We start from the raw sequence: 19,479 nt of genomic DNA on the forward strand, positions 1-19,479 counted from the left end.
TACCTCCCATCCTTTAAGGTGCAAGGGAGGGAAGGCCGAATGGTGCGTTGTCAGTCGTCTCACCCGAAGGCGATCCTCGTTCAGTTGCATGTTGTTGCACCATCACTGCAGTATGATTACCAAAAGGGGCCGCCACCACCAGAGGAGGCGTGTGAATTAGATGTGGAGTTGTTGTGCAATGATATTAGTAACAAAATGCGGCTACTTGGCGGAATGGCCATTGGACTGCCCAAAGAAGGTTTGGTGGTTGAAGGTTCGCATCGTGAAGAAAGTGGCAACGGTGGGTTGTACAACATTGTGGTGAGGCTTCAACACGCCTCAAACCTGTCCGTAAGTGCGTTACGAGCGGCATGTGCTGCGGTAATGGAAGGTGCGGTGACTATTGCGGGAGACGATCGAGGAAAGCAAAGGCTTGCGCACAAGCAGCCCGCGCTAAAGGTGGTCCCCGTGGCTGTGCGTGTCGTCAAATTGGACAAGTTGCAATAATGAAGAAGAGGAGCTTTCTACTAGGCTCCTTTTTCACAACGAAACTGCTGCTCAACGGTGGTGGATGATGGGTGCATTACAATACTATCCAAAGCTTTTTGTTCACTGTGGTATGCTACTCCGTCCCTTTTTCTTCTTTGCCGTATTCTTCCTACTAGGACCTAAGACCTTTCTTGATTCAGCATATAGTACTAGTAATTGTTTTGTTTTGTTTTTTTAGGGAGGTAGTAAGTCATTTTGTGCTCTTTACGAGAGGAGTGTGAAGTGTCGTGGACTGTTGTTGTGGAGATGCTACGAAATTACGACACACCCAGTCAGTTGCCCCTCTCGTGCTCACCACAATCATTGGCCACTCCCATATCTATTGGTGTGTCCTCCTCTTTTAGCAGCGTTCAAGCACTTGTGAGTGTGGAAGGGGGAGGTTCTGATGAAGGGACGTACAGACCCCAGCAGCAGGCATCACAAGTAATTCAACCCCCTTCCCCGCGGTCTCCCATTGTAACTGTGCTGAATTGGCCAAGAGATGGATCTTTGGGAGCTAGTGGTGCACAAGTTGGCGATGGACTTGCTGCGCCGGTAAATCTCCCCACACCTTCGTTACTGTTGGATCATATGAGGAGTTCTGGGTACCCAGTTATTGCTGTTGTCAGTCCTTCGGCATCTCGTCGCGACTGTACACGGGATGGTGGAAACATTGACAGCCGTAGTATAGCCTTTTCTTTTGATCAGTTTCTTCTAGAAGGTCAACTACCATCCCCCACCCCCTCCCAATTCAGCACACGCTCAACACCTATTCGCGGTGTTGCGGCGAAAGAAGTGGGATGTTTGCTTCTGGAAGCAGGTCATCCCACAGATTGTGTCATTTGTATGTGCACGTACGGCGATGATCCAACTCCTAGTGAGAACCCTCATCAAAAGGTTGAAGCTACGGATGTTAGTGGGGAAAATGTTAACAACACAACCACACAGTCGTCACCGACGGCGAAAGAGACCAACAAAGAAGTTGTGCCACCCATCAGTAGTGTGAAGTTAAGCTGTAGTCATGAGTTCCACCGCGACTGCCTGCAACGGTGGCTTTTAAACAACAATTTGTGTCCAATTTGCAGGCGAGAAGTTGACTCCTAATGGAAGGAAAGTGGGAGGTGCGTTGTGGGATGCAAGAAAACCATATCAGGGACTTTCTCCCCCTCCCCTCTTTTTTTCTTACTTGTTTGCTTTTCTCTCATACACTGATGTTTCCGATTGGCTCTATCTTGATATTTTTGATGCGCCAACATGGACGATACAATGCTGGTCTCCCCACCTACTTTTGCTCTCCAGATGTACCTTTCTGTGTTTACGCTACAAGGGTGTGGAATAAGGGGATATATATACATATATATATATATATATATATATATATATACATAATCTTCCCCCTTCACTCACTCTTTCCTTCTTTGTTTTGTCACCACGGTATATTGCATCGGTGTCCTACAAAACGCCCCCGTTCACTCATTTTTTGTCGTACCTGATCGCACGTGCGCATGCTTCAGGTGACATATGACCGGTGGCAGAAGGTTTCGTGTGGAATGTATTCTTCTGTAGTGCTCCACAGAGCACTTTTCCCCCCTTCTCTCTCCAATTTCTTTGGTAAGATGCACTTTCCTTCCCACCTCTTTTAATTTTCTCGGCCCTTGCTAATTACCTACAGGCTACGTCTATTATTACTCTTCTGCGGGTCTGTGCAATAAAAAAAAAGAGAGGGAGGGAAGTGGTCGTGGTCGTCGAGGCGTTGTTTCATTAGAAAGTGACAAAGCTAAGGGACGGAGATACGGCACGGTTTCCCCTCTCTTAACAAGGTAACCTTGCAGTGTCCTACTTAATATTATAACATACCCACTGCGTTACAGTTCCTGCACCCAGGAGACATGAAGCGAATATTTAGGAGTTCGGTTAGAGTCGGCGCCGCTTTGCCGCTAGGAGCTGTCGTCCCGGCCATCTTTTACTGCAATGGCATAAGAATTATGGGACGTCAATACACACATGACACTTATCGACCTTTCGGTGACGGCTACAAGGAGGTGCGCGGAACTGCCCCTACCGATGAGTGTAACCTTTTGTTTGCGTCACTCAATGATGAAAGCCTTCCCTTGTGTGAAGATAGTGGTAACGTAGTTAATGGGCAACTCGTTAGGGCCTCTGCTCTAGTCGACAGCGATGCACTAGCGGATTCACAGGAGCTGGTGGATGTTGTGATTGAAGAGGACCGCAGGGAGGAGGAGGACAACTCTGTACTGCTCGTTCCTTATCACGAAGAGCAGAACAGCGTGACGAAGAAACGGAACGAGGGTGAAGATGTCACTACGAGGTGTGATCATCTGTTTTCAGTGGTGGGTTGTCCCACTACAGTATCGACGGCAACATCTGGGATCCCAAACACCCCAAGCAGGAATTATCTTAGTGAACAAGATGCCTTATATTTATCGCCAACAACGCCAGAGGAGGCTCGCGTTCCCTCGGCTTTGTCCCCTCAATTATCAGCATGTGTGATGGTTGTCTTCGCCGCCAATGACATGCGAGTGCATGACAATTACGCGTTGGCGCTGGCCGCTACACGGGCGGAGGCGGCAGGTGGTTTGCCAGTTATTGCAGTGACGGTTGTAGATTATCGTATGTTTGCACAACCTAGCGCCGTCGGGGGGTTCTTCCGGCAAAGTCCAATGCGAGCGCGCTTTTTTCTCGAAACACTCGCAGCGCTGCGGTACAAGTTGGAACGTGAGCTGCGAATACCCCTACTCGTTCGCTGCGGTAGGCCGGAGGACCACATTCCACGTCTGGTGGTCGAGTGTGGCGCAATCGATGTGTTTCTAACAACGCAGTACGCCCCACACGAAAAAGAGGTACATAACGATATTGTGGAAACCATCACCCAGCGTAGGTGGGTGAGCCGGGACCCCACAGCAGGGTACAAGGCAACTGAACATGACGCCACGGTGGTGCACCCATTCGGAGTAACGTCCGCCTCTACCAAAGTTGGGGTTAAGGAGTCAAGATTAACAGCAGCACCCGTCGCGCATAGCGTGTGGCAGACGACCCTTGTGCATATCGATGACCTCCCTGTACCCGTTGCGTCAATGGTTGAAGGTGAGCGATGGTACCACGATGACGTAACGACGGCTAACATACGACCAACGGCGGCATTTGATCGTTGCATCAATCGTTTGTCCGATCTGCCAGCACGAGGTGACTTGCTTCCGACAACTGGTGAACTGAGCGGCTTGGAGCCCCCGCCCCTTTACCGTGGCCGGGCCCCCACACTTGTTGAGCTTGGCTATGGGAGCCCCGAGGCTTTTATCGAGGAGGAAGTTATTGCTACTCAGTCTTCTCATCCACCAGGCGAAGATGCTGCTATCGAGCGTGTGCTCGATTGGTTGATGGATGGAGGTATGACATCGATGCTTCGGTACGGTAGGGATCGACGCACGAACACGAAAATGTATTCGCAGCGCCTGTCTCGTCTCTCGCCGTACCTGTCGTGTGGAGCATTGTCACCACGTCGTTTTTACGAGGAATTGCGACGGTTCACAAGTGAGCACCTACGCGACAATTTTGTGCAGCAGCAATATAGGGAGGCGCTGCTAAGGCTCAGTCGACGGGACTACTGGCACTGGATGGGTTTGCGCTATGGGCCCCTTCTGTTTTATGAGTACGGGCCGCGACCGGAGCATACAGATGACATAGCAGACTGGCGCCACGATCCGAAAATCGTGCAAAAGTGGTGTGCAGGGCTCACGGGCATTCCCTTTGCCGATGCGGCAATGCGAGAGTTGACTCTTACCGGATTCGTAGCAGACGAGGGAAGACAGGGACTGATATGGCTCCTATCGCGTGGCTATGGCCAGGATTGGCGCCTTGGAGCAGAGTGGTTGGAGCGCTGCTCGATCGACTACGATCCCTTCGTGTGCTATGGAAATTGTGCCTACTATAGTGAGCTTGTCCGCGATGATTTTGGTGAAACGGTGCGTAATATTCATTGGCTTGCCCACCATCACGACCAAACGGGCATATATGTGAAAAAGTGGTTGCCACAGCTGAGTAAAATCCCTCCTGTTTACATACATAGACCACACGTGCTTACGGAGAGGATGCAGGCAATGCACGGGGTTCAATTAGGCAAAAATTACCCGTATCCTCTTAAGCTATGGGATGGTGCGCAGTACACTTTGAGTAGTGAACACCTCACAACGTATTTCAGTGAAGGAAGTCAATGGCACCGGAAGGCGAAGAACGGTGCCGGTGGCTCGGGCTACGCGGAGGCGCTTCGCCACGGGACCGTCATACTGGAGCCCCATCAACTTCAGTCGTCGGCGTTTGGTGAATTGGAGCACGGCGTGATGCACACCGTGCCCGTGGTAAAGGATGATACCGCTGGCCGCGGCCAACACAACAGGTCGCTAAGTGCCTCCGACGAGTAGCGGCGTTCCATACCCCTTCGCCTCTCCCTTCCTTTTACTCATTTTCCCATCACCTGCCGTACGTTACGGCTGGTAAAAGGAACGGGGTGTCTACTGTGTACATTAGCGGCAACTAGCGACTCCCCCTCCCCAAGTGGAAAATTGTTCCCGTTCTCTCGTCGCTTAGCTTTGTCCGTGCGTCCCCACGACAGTGGTTAATCTTATCGTTTACTTCCCTTGCAAATGCACTTTGCTGCTTTAACTGTGTCTAATATTATATCCTGGCACATCTTTCACTAGGAAGGAAGTCACACGCTACACCAACACCTTAAGTTTCCCTGCTCTTACTTCTTTTATCGCTGTTCACATCTCCAACCGTGTAGTTGGACGGGCTGGTGATATTATAAAACCCCAAAGTAAGTCAGGTGTCGGAATCGCGCTAGGAACTTGCACGAGTATATATATATATATATATATATACATATATACGGATGCCGTACCCAGACGTCCTTCAATGCCGTAACAGTAAAGTCGAGGCCGTTGTGATAAAGCATGATGTGGCAGTAGCGGCTGATGGTGCCGTCACTAGCAGTTACGCCGTAAACGCCCCGTGCGGCACAAAGGATATTTACTTGGCTGCCTGCGATGGTGACACTGTCGCGCTCGACATGTTCTTGAGGATGGGGGTGGACATTAACAGCATCGGCCGCCCCACTCAGCGGTATGGCACAACCTTTGACAGATGTTCACACTTCTGCGCCACTCCGCTGTGCTTCGCAGCGGCGTATGGGCGCGAAAAAGCGGTAGCTTTTCTACTAGAAAAGGGTGCAGACGCGTTCAGGACGTCGTCAACTGGTATTAGACCATGGGAGTACGCCAGACACCGCAGGTACAGGATCATTATGGACATGCTGCAAACAGCGGAGGAGAAGCAACGCGCAAACGCCAAGCCAACACTGCCACAGGGTTGAAAGAAGCTCGAGGTTAATCATGTATTCACAAAGAGAAAAATGTGCCTGAATACACATTTCCTACCTTGGTACGTATTCAGCGCCCAAACAGTGTGTAAGTTTCTAGGTGCTATCACTCCGTGGTGGCCCGACTGGTGGTTGTGCTACCTTGCTATTATGTATATTTTTGATAATTACTTCACTTTTAGAGCGGTGTTGTTCCCTCCTTCCCTTCCATGTCACAGCTTCTGTACGGTGTCGCGGACCCGAATCACGGGTAATGTCATGCGGTTTGCAGGGGCAGCACCACCAGGACGGGACTGGGCCCCTTTCCGAAACTCCAACGATTGTTTTCCTCTCTTTTCGTTTTTCTAAAGGTGATAACGCTTCTTCACGCGTAACAGCGGCTGTCCCTTAAGGGTCGGGTTTCGTGTTTGATAGCGGCGAGCTAGAACAGACGTATGGAGGGTAATTTCTACGTTTCTGACTTTGTGATCAAACGGGCCCTGCGCAGCAATTACGGCCACTGTTTCACCAGGTGCCGTGATGAGGTAGCCGCCTACGGCCGATGTGTAGAGTCGGGGCAGATCAACCGCAACTTGTCACAAGGCCTTTGTGCCGAGGAGAGACGAGCGCTAAGGGCGTGCGTAGATGCTCGTGCGAAGGAGCTTAAGCAAAAAACGATCTGTGATTCGGGGTCGAAACAGTAGAGATCTTCGTGTTTCTTCATATATACGTGTATGTACGTGTACATATGTTAGGAACCTTTGTTGTCGTCGGTTGGCTTACTATGATGTCTGCGGGGAAAGTTGGTCCCATGCGAGGCCATTCAGTCCAAACTCAGCGATGGACTACAGTTTAAGTGTGTTTCGCGTACTTTGTCCATTCGTTAAAACTTTCTTCCTCTTCACTCTCCCGTGTTTAACGGAGGGCGAAGGAAGAGTGAAGTCTCTAATAAGGTGGTGGGAGAAAAAGACTTGTGCTGAAATACTGATGAGCAGTCACGCGTACCTTGGACTCCTTCGGTTCATATGCGATTTGTATACAAGCTTTAAGGGTTATGTCAGCCGCTGGCATTGCCCGGCACGGCGGACTGCGGTGCTCTCGTGCCTTAGTGCAGCCATCGGCGCCGATGGCGGTGTTGGTCCGTGGCTGTTGTTGTTTGTACGCGCTGCGGTTCTTCGCGTACTCTCCTTACGACAGCATCCGCAAACCACCCAAAGGGAAGGGAGGCTCGCGCGCCTCGTGCAACCCAATCAAAGTGGCGGGCATGAGCGTCACCAACAGTAATTGCGGATTCCCTGACAGGGCTTGCGGGGAGTCCCCTACTCCGTGGAAGTTCCCGGAAACACTCAAGAGTGGTCGCTACAAGGACGAACGCCAACGACGCAGGCGGTATGAGGGACCGAAGGTGCGCGATTCTGCGGGACCAGACAGACGGTTCTACCGACGATTGAAGGACTTCCGCGAGGTGCAAGATGATGACCCCTACGCTGGCGTTTTTAACGAACGGGATTCGGTGAAGAAACAGCGAGTGAAGGAGTGGCAGCGTCAGTTCGAAGAGGAAAACGCTGATGTCGAGTTACCCTACGAGCGCACGAACGTGCTCGCTCGCTTGGCGCCGAATTGGTTCGTTCGGTATTTTGTCAACATGCGAGACCGTGGTGGGGCGGACTCTCTCGTACATGTGGTGATCCTTGCCGTTGGCCTCTTTATGACATTGTGGATTATAGGGAGACTCTTCTACACACCACCCAGTCAGGCACGTCCCATATCCGAGCTACGTTAGGAAAGTTGGGAGCACGAGAACTAGCCGAAGCTTATAATTTGTAGCATGATACAACAATTGAGGTTATGTTTTTCTTACTCCCTCCCCCTCCCTTTGTCGTACCACCGGGGCTTTGGTGTTTGCCTTGTTTTGCCACCTTAACGTGCGTTTGGTGCGTGAAGGCACGCAGCTCCGATTGGTGTTTCTCCTTTGTTCTACTAATTTTGAAGTTAGGTGGTAGAAGGGAGGTGGGAAAGACTTAGCCTTTCCCGTTTTTTAGTGCCTGCGTCGGGTTGAGCTTTCTTTGCTACTGTTGGTTGCGGGAAAGTTGCTCATGTCCACCAACTACGCACTGGCGTCTCAGTGCCAGCTACGCCGTGATGAGTTAGGTGAGCTTTTAGCCCTTGCGACCATCGTGGAATCGCACAGCAAGATGCCAGGCTCCGTTGATGGTGGGGTCGGTAATAATAGTATTAGCACCGAATCATCGGACCGGAACGCCATCGTGGCTTTGTGGCATACCTTTCTCACTAGCGCACATGTACGCTCTCTGACGACTGATACGTTGGTGCGTGTGTCCATACCTAAAAGTAAGCAGCAATTACTTATCCACGATAACGAACATATTCGCCCAGCCGCTCAGTCAAGTGAATCGACGAAGAATAAACAGCAGTATTATCGCCTGGGGAGCGTCATGACAATCGTACCACATCCTCGAGTAGTGCCAGAAAACCAGCAAACCACAGCGACTAACGCCAATGATGTCGGTACGGCGGCACACCTGTCCAGTTGGTTGCTTCAGATTAACTTTGGGGATGTGGCAGACCTTCTTAGCGCGAAATACGTGTCCAATGAGCCCTTTACGGCAGAGGAACACACAGTTTACGTACGGTCGTATGTGGCTAAGTGCCTAAACTCGAATATTCCCCTTTCCTCCACAAGTTATGCAGAGGTTGTAGCGCGAAACGTTAAGGACATTCATCGTTTTGTAGAGGCTGTGAAAGTACATCGTAAAGGGAACGGGGAGACGGCTTTGCAACCCTCAAGCGGCGTTACTCTTGGAGCCACAAAACGATTGCGCTCTGAGGTGGGCGATGTCGGAGATGGGGTTGATAATGATTCTGACGATGATGACTTTACATACAGGACGGTGGGTAACGGATACGGTTCCGATAAGCATGACCGACAGGCGAAGTTGGTGGAAGACCAGGAGAGACGGCTCGTCGCTTTACGCAAGCATTTGAACAGCAAGAACAATGAACTTCAACGTCTCCTCCAAGCGCAGAAGCGCGCCGCCGCTGACCACCTAGCTCAACAGGAGCAATGGAACATAAAGGCAGAGTCTCAAGGAACTGCATTGCGACGAGCGGAGAAGGAGCTAGTGGAGGAACGTGCCAAACGGCAGCAACAGCAAGAGAAAACTGATAAGCTTATCACGCAACTGAAACGGCTAGCGGAGCAAACACGCAAGTTCAAGGACGTCTCTGACACCGTAGCAGAGTGGCTGTGTGTATCCTCCAGACAACCGGAGGAAGTGCGGGCGCGTGTGCAGGAAAAAATGGCAGAGAATAAGAATTAATACCCGCTCAAAATACTCTTTTTTTTTCTTCTATTTGTGCCTGCGTAATGGTTGTTATTCTCTCACAGTTGAATTCATCTCAATCTATTTTTATGCGGTTGTGATGTGACACCCTGTAACTTAACTACTCGGTTATAACTTGCGCGCCTCATATTTTCATAGCAACACTGTGACGTTCACATGTTTGCAACGCCATCTTCCCTTTTCTTTTCACGTTGATGACATCACTTATCACCGCAGTACACAACGTCTGCGTAAGCCCGGCTTCGGGGGCTCGTCCTGATGGCTGACCGAGCAGCTGTTGTGTTCCTTTTCGCTGAAGAAAAGCTACTGTTTCGCTACCCGTTCACCAATCCGTTCACTATAAACCTGGACAACAATACCACCACGACTGGTGTTGTTTCAGCGGCTGTCACCAATGAAAATCCGTGTACACAAGCCGACATTATCACATCTAGTGGTACTTCCACTAATCGGCCGCAGGCGCCCTCAACCGGGGGTGTAAGGTGTAAACCACGCAGTGCCCGCAGGACCTTATCAATGGCCGCCGTAGCTACGGCTTCGCCGAGTACAAAATGCAAAGCCGACGATGCTGACGATGAAGCTCCACGCTTAACTACCAGTATGCTGTCATCCAACTCCAATGCGGATTTGTCTGGGTGTCGAAGCGGGGCAACTAACTCGAATGATCGTGGCAACGGTAGTATAAAGGGAGGTGGAAGTGTTACATGCGTGGGAATAGAAACAGCAGTATTACTCCACTTACTTCGAGCCGGTTTTGTCGCATGTACGACGATTCAGTTTGCCGGAGTCACATTTCTCATATATCCTTTTCTTCCAGGATCCACGAAGTCGCACCAGGTGGCGTTGACCAGTTTGCGACCTCCCCGCGAGTCAAACGCGGATCCCACTGATGACAGAGAGGTGGATTCGCAACGTCAAGCGGATAGTGCACAGCGTGTGAAATTTCTAGCAGGCCAGAGGGATAACGAGAATTTTGCGACACCCGACCCGGCCCGTGTTGTTCTCGTAGTTGCGATGAGCCGTCCTGACTGCGACGATGGTCGCATAACTAATTTTGTGCAGATATTCATGAACGTACTTCTCCGGGAGGAACTCCGGACGCGTTACGTGACGTGCCAGCTACACAAGATGGAAGGGTACCTACGTACTTGGAGAACGTGCGGCGACAAGGATGAAAGCGAGAGTTTGAAGAACTCTGCCGCTTTTTCTGGACCGAATAACGTCACGGGAGGAAACACCGCTTTGCATCCTCCGTCAGATTTGGAAATGTATGAGCGACTTTCGGAACGTGACGATTTGTCACTATGCAAAGAAATCACTCAACTTGTATGCTCTATCATGGCTGCAACGTCGAAAGGTCCCACCAACTCCACTGGAAACGCCTCCCCCACCACCACCAATCCTCCGAAAGCTCTTCTACATTCGTCCAAAATTGACTGTAAGAGCAGTGCCAACACAATTGGACTTGGTGAGTCAAGGGCTAATTATGGTATAACAACTGGGTTTACTATACGAGATCTTTTTGGCTTGCCAGTGGAGTTGCTTGCCGGCTATCGCGCAACTAAGCGTTGCCCGGCGTTCGCCAACGCACGACTCAATTCAAACTATATAGTCACAATTGAGGATGACAGCTTTGTCGAGAGGCTCGCGAAGCCCTACGGAGAAGCCGTCGGCCGACGAGCTGCGCAGCTTTTACCCCTTTCCGCCATATGGGCGGCTATCACAACCCTCCCACCACCACTGCGAGTGGGTACACTGTACCGTGAACTGGAGCGCACTTTTGCTGGCACCTCGCAGACTCGTCACGTGACTAAGTCCCAGCAGCATGGATCTTATACATATGTGACAAACAGTAGCACGAATACTTCCGGTGCTGCAGCCGAGGAGCAGAGTCATATTGCCGACTGCGACATTTTGGTCGTCGAGGCGGTAGAGTTCCTTCGAGCATGTGGTGTGTTGACGATAGATACAGAGCTCACAGTTATTTTCACTCATTGTGACATTTCTCCCGCATCGGGAGCTCCACACGTGCCAGAAGATAAAATAACGAGACCGTGCCGTCCGCAGCCATCTCAGTTGCCGCTGCGCATTTCAACCGTGCCGGCCGCAGTTTGCTCGGCGGCATCAATCAGAATCATTCCGGCCTCAGCGATCTGTATGATGTTACTGGAGGGCCTTCGCCAGTCAGCTTCGTTTGGCTTCGACACACATCATGCGGGAGTCAGTTGTGAGCGCAGCGCACCCTCTACACAACCGGATGTAACTTCGAGGACACCTACTTCCATTTCGACGTTGAACAATACGTCACCCTCACCAACGGTCCCTCTTGAGATTGCTGGGTCGAGAGAAAGGGATACACACTCGTACAGTGTGTACTGTTCATGGGGAGATGCATGCCCAATATGTGAGGAGCTCGCCGCCGCTTCGTACCTGTGGTCTGTTGGGGGTGCACCTGTTGGTCTAGTCTTTCCGTTTCTTAGCGCCCCCATTGTGGAGGCGGCGAACCGACGAGCCCGGCAGGGTGTCCACTCCTTTGACCGCGACTGCTGCAGCCTCTTAACTGACCAAGCGCCGTGGTTCACAAGTATGAAGCCGCTTAAAGCTGGTGTTACGCTAACGAGCACATCGCCGCATCAGCTCTACCGCGAGCTTGTAGCCGGATACAATGAAGTAAACTCGCGAGGGGCCGCGGTACCGGAAGATGCCAAAGCTGGTTCTGAGAGTAAAGATAGGCATGGGGAGAAAGGAAACGGTAAGTTTAACGCACTGGGTCGGAAGACGTTGTTTGGGAGTGGCCGTGATTGCAGACGAAAGGACGGGGCTGGCGACTTTGAGGCTACTGTGCTTACGCCGGGTGGCACACCAGGAGACGCACGAGCTTGGTTGGCTGCGAACCGTGATGCCATTGAAAGTCGATTAAACGCGGAGAAACACCAACGTTGGTTACTGAGGGCGAGGATTGAGCGGTCGAAAGAGAGGCAGAGGGGCGGGGCAGGAGCTGTGTCTACCGGGAAATGTCGTGATGACGGGAACACAAATACCGGCGGACGTTCGAAGCGGCTCTCGCCGCAACCACACCAACGCTATCGCAAGCGGGAGGTGGTTACCTCGCGGTCTATACCGAACACGTATCTTCCACTAGCGCCCACAGCTCCGCTGAATTCAGCTAAATTTTTTACTCAACCACAGGCCCAGATGATGGAAGAGAGTGGGGAAGCATCTGCTTCGACTTTCCCGTACCTAGCTGATGATGGGCGCGCTGTTTCAGTTGAAGTTCTCATGCAGGTTGTTCTCCACCACACCGTCGCGCTACTCTGGGGTAAGGCGAGGATGAATGTCGATACGTTGTTGTGGATGTTGGAATGCAATTTGCGCCGTCTTCCCTCCTTTCTGGCTGGTGTGCGCCGGCAGAAGGCGGTCGTTGCGAGCAGCGCAAATGGCATTGAGCAATTGGACGAAACTCCCGCACCGTCTGTGGGGGAGGAGTGCACACACGCACCGGCGCACCCATCTCAACAACGGTGCGGAAAGGGATGCAGCGAAGGAGGAGTGGAGGGGCGCCAAGAGAAGGAGGCAGATCTCCAGTTCCACCAGGCATCTGCAGTCTTTTCGGAGCTTCTACTTCTGGACAAACTGATGCAGTGCAGTCACCTAACTCTCGAGGCGATACCCACTAAACTCCTGTTTCACGCAGTTGTGAACTCCTTCAGCGACGTTCTACTAATAGGACGTGGCGACTCCGGTTAGGGGAAGTATTACTGAGGCTCCGTCATGTGGGTACTCCTTTAATTTTTGATGCTGCGACAAAAAGTTGATATGTCATTCATTTCACCGCGTGGGGACACATCCGCACGGGGGTATTCGATTTCCGACGGAAAGGCTACGTAGACCGCTCCCTACTTGGCGCACACATATGCATGCCTTTGTCGTCATCACTGTGTGCCAAATTGAATAACCTGTAAGCTGTCACAGAGTTCACATTCTCCCTCCCTGGTATACACATTCGCTTCTCTGTTGTTGTTGTTTTCTTTTTCCCCCGTACATCGCGCGCCGGCTTGTCTCATTAAACTTACCACTCTCTTCTTGTGATGGATTGATTCTAATTAGGAGCAGGCTTCTACTCCCTCACCCTGTCGGTGCTGCACGCTTGATTGTGCACCGATATATATACCACAGCCTGCTTAGGTAGGGGCAGAGGGAGTACGCTCGCACCCACGTGGTGAGTGGGGGGTTCGTGCAGCACAGAAGGTTACGTGTGCTCCCCCGAGGCCTTGCTGAGGGAAGCGGCCCCCTCCCAAAAGTTAGTTTTTTTCAAAAAAAAAAAAAAGAGGGGGAATTACAGCGGCAGAGCAGTTAAAGTTAAGGGGAGAAGGGAAGGCGAGGAGACCTAACGGGAACCGCGTTAGTGGCAGTGACACCAAAGGAATATTGGGACTTGGGTTCAGGGTTGGCCACTAAAAGATTGGGAAACAGGAAGGCGACTGTAAAGAGGTTAATAGGCTGCCGCGGCGAAGCAGGAAAGGGAAGATTAGACGCGGAGCTACCAAATCTGCCCGAATAAACGCTCGCAACAGTGCGTATACAGGGTAACTCTTCGATCCTGGTTGGCTTCCCTTGTTTATTTATTTATTTTTTTTTTGGAACACTGCTTTGGGCTATGATCCATGCCACCGGTGACTTTTGCATTGGAGCTCTCTTCGTTGGGTTATGGCTAGCGGCGTCGGTGTTGCCCTTCTCTCGAGTTGGCGCGATGCTTGAAGATAGGGATCACCCTTTCGCTGCTCCGTTGCATATGATGAAAGCTATTTTGTTAGTGGTGCTAGGGGCTTGGGCAATATGTTACGCGCTTATCGGTGAGCTTGGATTGCTTTTCCCAGCAAACGTGTGGCGGTTTACGCCTGAGTTCTGCTTTTACGCCCTAGGTAGACACACTCTGCGTCAGGTAGCCATTTTGCTGTATTGTATCATCATATCCACGCCGGGTGCCGTGCTTTCATCCAAAGGACGCAGAAGGTGTGAAACAAGGGAATGCGATGGGGCCGATATTGAACTAGATGAATTGCACAGCGGGAGAGAAGCGGTTGTCCCCATATTAAACTGCATTCATGGGGCCGTGGAGATGGGTCGCTCCGCGGGCAGTGACAGCTTCCGCGAGCCTCACATATCATTTAATGGGAGCCGCAGTCATCTCCCCTCTAGGACTAATCGTGATGATAACTCGAGGTTGCATTCTGCGGCAGCTCCTGCAGAATGGAACAACACTCATACCTATTCCCCATGTGAGAATGGTGTGGGTCCAGGGTACTTGCATGAGGGGGGTGTCGTGATGCCGAGTGATATCCACATTCAGTTGAAGCCTTCCTTGTCAGTTAGCGATACTGATAGCTTCATGGACGGCCCTTTCTCATCCTCTTCAGTGCACTTTCGTGATTCGGGAGCGAATCCAGCCTCCCAATTTCCACGAGGCTCGCGGGTAAACATGAACAGCAGCAGTTTCCCGCCGAGCCGCGTTCATAACAATGAAGAATGTGGGATAAGATCTGGTGCGGCATCCGTCAGGGAAGCCGAGTCTTACACAGTGCCGCTCAACCAGCAAACTCTTGTGAGTGTGCACATTAGTGGTGGGGCAAGTTCAGCAACGAGAAAGCCCCCAAATAGCTTCAAAAGGAAACTCTGTTTCGTGCGCAATTGGCTGACTGGGGGTCCTCTGCCGACATTTGGCACTGATGATGAGGTTACTAGAGCTACGGACAAGTGCGGCCCCCTGGTTCACAGGTGGAAACGGTTAGTTTTATGGGATGCTGTGTTGAAGCTGCGCCTTGTGCTTTTGATGTGGATCATAACCTTCACACTGGTCGTCTATCTCGCCGTCGCGGCCTCTTTCGAAGATGTGCAGGCCTGTCATGAACCCATATCTGAAACGGCGATCTGCTGGGTGAACCGTTCAGCGACTCCAGCACAACGCCTTCACCCCCCACGTTCCTTTACCACGATTTTTTTGTTCAGTGACGTCATACTGCTATTAGTATGGATGATATGTGGCGTGAGGTGCCTTCAAAACATCGGTAATATCACCGCAAAGCAAAAGTTCCGACGAGCCTACTTGATGGGTGCATCACTCATTATGCTGTCCATCACGTACTCCTGTTTCTCCATATTCGACCCACTGCGATACAACGGGATCGTGACAGTGGTTTTGCTCATCTTCAGGAACGTGTGTGACCTGTTGTTGATTCTGCTGCTGGTCGTACAGGTAGAGAATTCTAGCGGTCCGAAGCCGTCGTGGCTCATCTGGCTTAGAGGCACTGTGGTGTACGGAAAGTGATTGTGTGGAAGCAATGCGAGATTAGTCAGTGAGGAGGCACTGTTCGAAGGGAGAGGCACCGGCCGTGTGGTCTTGCCACACATATCGTAGGAACCGCTTAGTGTTACTTGTTTGCAGACATTTTTTTTTTGTTGTTGTGGGGTTTTGGTTGCCGCAAATATATATACATATACATATATCCGTTTCTCTGTATACGGGTGGGGATATTAATAACCCTTATACATGTGCATACGAGTAGGTGTGTGTGTGTGTGTTTGTGTGTGTGTGACGAACTCTTCGATTGAGTACAAGAAGTGGGGATATATCAAAAACAAAGTGAACTGGAAGAGACAGCGTTGAACTGAAACGGAACAAAACAAGGGCAACTAACGAAATTCTGCTCTTTGATGGTTTATGTGTGTATGTGTGCTTGTTTTATCTAACTATTCTCATTGGTTAACACGTTGCTCTCCCTCCCTCCCTCCAAGTACATACATGCATGTAGACACGCAAACGCATATTTGTACGTGTAACTCTAAAAAAGTAGCGTAACGGATGGTGGCGACGACCGGAGGCTAAACGAAATGTGCGTACGTGTTTGGACCAACGGTATCCAAGTAGTGGCGCAAAAGAAAGAGGAAGATATTTTCCGTGAAAAAAAGAAAGTGATAGAAATGGTAAATTAAGGTGAAAAGAAGATGTACATAAAAAGTATATGTTTTTATTGTTTGAAATGTGGTGGCGGCTGTGATGCGTTAAGTTGGTGTGAAGAAGTCAGATAGGAGCAAAACAGAACAAAACAAAGAGAATGGGTGAAAATGGTGGGGAAGGGACCCATACATGTGAGGGGCCGTCAGCTGTTCCGTTACAAGCGGATCCAGTTTGATAATTCTTCTCTTTTCGGAATGAGGGGGGTGAGTGATGAGTTTCTTTTTTCTTCCCCCTCCCCCTCCTCCATCACATCCTCCCTTAATCCTCTTTTGTATTTACTTCGCTCCATCTACTCAACATCGATGGATGCTGCTTCGATGAAAGAGTTTACTTGATGTAATGGAGATGTTGGCCATCGTGCCGCTAATTCACTGCGTGTGGTGGAAAAAAGAGGTGAAGGCACGTTACAGCTGACTACTGCACCAGAAGAAGTGCTTGCCATTCCTCCTCATCCAGACGCGGATTCACTGGCTGCGGTTATCGTTAACCATTCGATGTCATCTGTGAATGTTCATCTTTTGGTATTTTAAGGGGAAGAAAAATGGAGATGGGCTCCTTTTGTTTGTTTGTTTGTTTATCTGTTTTTGCTGTCGGTGCTGGTGTTGTCTTATTAATATATATAAATATATATATATATATATATATATATATCCTTCCTTCGGTATCATATTTTCTTTTTGTTTGCTTTGTTTCCTTTCTTCATGTCACTTGTTTCCAATATTACTAAGCTCAATTCCCGTTCTAATCCCTCTATTTCCCTCTTCTTTTCTTAATATTTACTGTCAATTCCCTTTTTAAAGGTTTACCACCTGTAATGGCTGCGTTTCGGTAGTCATTTAGTGAGATAAAGAAGAAGGCGTGTGAAGCGGGAGCCAAGTGACGATGAAAAGGGAAAAGGAAAAAAGGGAGGAGTAGTGGGGTGGTGGAAAGGAGGAGGAGGAGGAGGAGGAGGGGGGAAATAAAACAAAAACAAAAACAAATTTTATAGTTTTATTCCCTAGCGTCCAGGGAAGTATCCGCTTTGTCCCCAGAATCTGAGTCCTACTGGCAACTTTAGTCAGGTACGCTAATGTTGGGCAACCCTTGTGATCGGGAAATTTGTTCTTTCTCTCTTGGAATTCAGTAGTAAGGTTAAACGCCTTCACGTATATATTTACTATACACAAATACACACACACACACACACACACACATTTTCTTTTCCTCCCTCCTTCCCTCCCCATACACGTATACCTTTCCGAACCGCACACTTCTTTCTCCGCCATACTCTGCGTGTTGTGTGTGCATTACTGCTGTGCCAAGGTGTGACATTACGAATGGTTCTATTTTTGATCGCTTACTTTTACACAGCACTTTGCCGTTTGTCAACGTGAACACATTGTATGCTACGTATTTCTCTACCGTCTTCACTTCTTTCTTTACTTCTTATCCTGATTTTTCTTCACAATTTTGTAATCAAATCATCACTAGACTAGAGGTAACAAGTTTGCTTAGAGGAAGTTAACAGTTGGTGAAAGTTAGGAAGGAAAGTACAAGGGTAAAGTGAGTGTCAAACAAAAGAGTCCGCGTTAAACCTAGCGTAGGTACCCGGAGAAAGAAAAGAGATTAATAAGGAGGTGGAGGTTGAGGTAAAGTTTCAAGCGAAAAGAGAGAAAGAAAGAGAGAGAGAGAGAGAGAGAGAGAAAAATAAAAAGTGAGCTAAAATAAAGGTAAAAAGGAGGAGGGAGCAAAAAAAAAAAAAGAGGAAAATAACAACAAAACAAACGCGGAAAGGATCAACAGAAACACAAACAAAGATATGCACCCGCACACGCGTACACAAAACAGGTGGAAAAGGAAAAAAAACTGAAAATGGAAACAAAAGGGGAAAAAATGGGAAAAAATGGGGGATCACAACGTTGTTCAAAGAAACCTAACAACTCAAAAAAATTTTCCCCCTTTTTCTCATTCTTCTACTCGCACCATACAAAAAAAAACAATAAATCGCAGCCGTGGGAGCGTTGACAAACACAACGCACACACACACACACGCACACACGCACACACGCACACCGCCACAATTAATATATTGAGGGAAAAAAGAAAAAAAAACTCTACCGCACTTCATCATTTTAAAAAGAGGGGGGGAGGAGAGAAGAAATACAAAAAAACCGTTGAAACACATTCAACCAAACACATATCGAAAAGGAACTTGAAGACAAGCCTTCGGAGGAATGATAATCAAGTAAATGAAGGCAATGTCAATGACGATTATATGCGGGTGTAAAGTCTCCCTAGACGGTTTGTACCGCATTTTGCACCTCTTCATCCGATACATGAACCACCTGATGAGTGTTCGGCACCGTTTGGTTCCCGCCTTCCACAAACCATGGATGTTGGGTAATCTCCGCAACTGTTATTCGACGCCGCGGGTCTACGGTTAGCATGCGCGAAATAAGACTTCGAGCGTTAGGTGAAAAGTGACGTGACATGCGATACTCCCCTCGCTCAATTTTGGTAAAGAGAGCATTAACATTCTCGTCATCAAAAGGAAGATATCCCGCAAGCATCACAAACAGCACCACACCGCAGCTCCACACATCAGCCATCACACCGTCGTAGCCGCGTTCCTTCAGTACTTCAGGAGCCACATAATTTGGAGTGCCGCAAACGGTTTGCAACATCGTCCCTTGTCCACCTGCATTTCCATTATGCAAATGGCTGAGACCAAAGTCGCTTATCTTCAGTGTATCATCCGAGTCAAGCAGCAGGTTTTCAGGCTTAAGATCGCGGTGGGCAATACCTTGGCTATGACAATAGTGAACACCTGCAATGAGTTGATGGAAGTAGTGACGTGCAGTATTTTCATCAAAACGCTTTGCTGCTGCGATTTTATCAAACAACTCCCCACCAGTAACGAGTTCCAGTACAATGTAAATGTGGTTGGTTGTTTGCATAACCTCTCGAAGCTCGATAACATTCGGTTGGCGCAACACCTTCATTACTGCAATCTCTCGTTTGAGTTGCTCTTCCATCCGCTCCCGTACGAGTTGTTCCTTGTCTATAATTTTAATGGCCCATTCTTTTCCAGTTTCCACATCACGGCCAATCTTTACCTTTGAGAAGTTTCCGGATCCGAGCGTTTTTCCAAGTTCATAACGCCCAATGCGTTTCGTACCTCTCATGACGGTAATTATATCAAACGCGCAGGTATCAAAATATATATATATATATATATATAT

The 19,479-nt window shown here is 49.5% G+C and overlaps 10 protein-coding genes across 10 annotated transcripts; 9 read left to right on the forward strand and 1 right to left on the reverse strand.

Moving 5' to 3' along the window:
* Positions 1-39: 39 nt before the first annotated feature.
* On the forward strand, positions 40-486 carry TEOVI_000621400 (uncharacterized protein; the record flags this gene model as incomplete). The annotated part of the gene is made up of 1 exon (XM_067220916.1): positions 40-486. One exon carries the CDS (start codon positions 40-42, stop codon positions 484-486), a length of 447 nt encoding a protein of 148 aa, XP_067077017.1.
* Positions 487-774: 288 nt separating this feature from the next.
* TEOVI_000621500 (putative Zinc finger, C3HC4 type (RING finger) protein) lies at positions 775-1,611 on the forward strand (the record flags this gene model as incomplete). The annotated part of the gene is made up of 1 exon (XM_067220917.1): positions 775-1,611. The coding sequence occupies one exon, from the start codon at positions 775-777 to the stop codon at positions 1,609-1,611; it is 837 nt and encodes a 278-aa protein (XP_067077018.1).
* A 785-nt stretch (positions 1,612-2,396) lies between these two features.
* Positions 2,397-4,943, forward strand: TEOVI_000621600 (DNA photolyase, putative; the record flags this gene model as incomplete). The annotated part of the gene is made up of 1 exon (XM_067220918.1): positions 2,397-4,943. One exon carries the CDS (start codon positions 2,397-2,399, stop codon positions 4,941-4,943), a length of 2,547 nt encoding a protein of 848 aa, XP_067077019.1.
* A 470-nt stretch (positions 4,944-5,413) lies between these two features.
* Positions 5,414-5,893, forward strand: TEOVI_000621700 (ankyrin repeat protein, putative; the record flags this gene model as incomplete). Its single annotated transcript, XM_067220919.1, has 1 exon — positions 5,414-5,893. The coding sequence occupies one exon, from the start codon at positions 5,414-5,416 to the stop codon at positions 5,891-5,893; it is 480 nt and encodes a 159-aa protein (XP_067077020.1).
* A 440-nt stretch (positions 5,894-6,333) lies between these two features.
* Positions 6,334-6,582, forward strand: TEOVI_000621800 (uncharacterized protein; the record flags this gene model as incomplete). The annotated part of the gene is made up of 1 exon (XM_067220920.1): positions 6,334-6,582. One exon carries the CDS (start codon positions 6,334-6,336, stop codon positions 6,580-6,582), a length of 249 nt encoding a protein of 82 aa, XP_067077021.1.
* A 350-nt stretch (positions 6,583-6,932) lies between these two features.
* TEOVI_000621900 (uncharacterized protein) lies at positions 6,933-7,661 on the forward strand (the record flags this gene model as incomplete). Its single annotated transcript, XM_067220921.1, has 1 exon — positions 6,933-7,661. One exon carries the CDS (start codon positions 6,933-6,935, stop codon positions 7,659-7,661), a length of 729 nt encoding a protein of 242 aa, XP_067077022.1.
* A 313-nt stretch (positions 7,662-7,974) lies between these two features.
* On the forward strand, positions 7,975-9,219 carry TEOVI_000622000 (uncharacterized protein; the record flags this gene model as incomplete). The annotated part of the gene is made up of 1 exon (XM_067220922.1): positions 7,975-9,219. The coding sequence occupies one exon, from the start codon at positions 7,975-7,977 to the stop codon at positions 9,217-9,219; it is 1,245 nt and encodes a 414-aa protein (XP_067077023.1).
* Positions 9,220-9,501: 282 nt separating this feature from the next.
* TEOVI_000622100 (uncharacterized protein) lies at positions 9,502-12,990 on the forward strand (the record flags this gene model as incomplete). Its single annotated transcript, XM_067220923.1, has 1 exon — positions 9,502-12,990. One exon carries the CDS (start codon positions 9,502-9,504, stop codon positions 12,988-12,990), a length of 3,489 nt encoding a protein of 1,162 aa, XP_067077024.1.
* Positions 12,991-13,900: 910 nt separating this feature from the next.
* On the forward strand, positions 13,901-15,568 carry TEOVI_000622200 (uncharacterized protein; the record flags this gene model as incomplete). Its single annotated transcript, XM_067220924.1, has 1 exon — positions 13,901-15,568. One exon carries the CDS (start codon positions 13,901-13,903, stop codon positions 15,566-15,568), a length of 1,668 nt encoding a protein of 555 aa, XP_067077025.1.
* A 2,963-nt stretch (positions 15,569-18,531) lies between these two features.
* On the reverse strand, positions 18,532-19,422 carry TEOVI_000622300 (serine/threonine kinase, putative; the record flags this gene model as incomplete). Its single annotated transcript, XM_067220925.1, has 1 exon — positions 18,532-19,422. The coding sequence occupies one exon, from the start codon at positions 19,420-19,422 to the stop codon at positions 18,532-18,534; it is 891 nt and encodes a 296-aa protein (XP_067077026.1).
* Positions 19,423-19,479: the final 57 nt, after the last annotated feature.

This window comes from Trypanosoma equiperdum (genome assembly GCF_001457755.1).
Source record: "Trypanosoma equiperdum strain OVI genome assembly, contig: ctg_1258, whole genome shotgun sequence".
In the NCBI taxonomy this organism is placed as follows: Eukaryota; Euglenozoa; class Kinetoplastea; order Trypanosomatida; family Trypanosomatidae; genus Trypanosoma; species Trypanosoma equiperdum.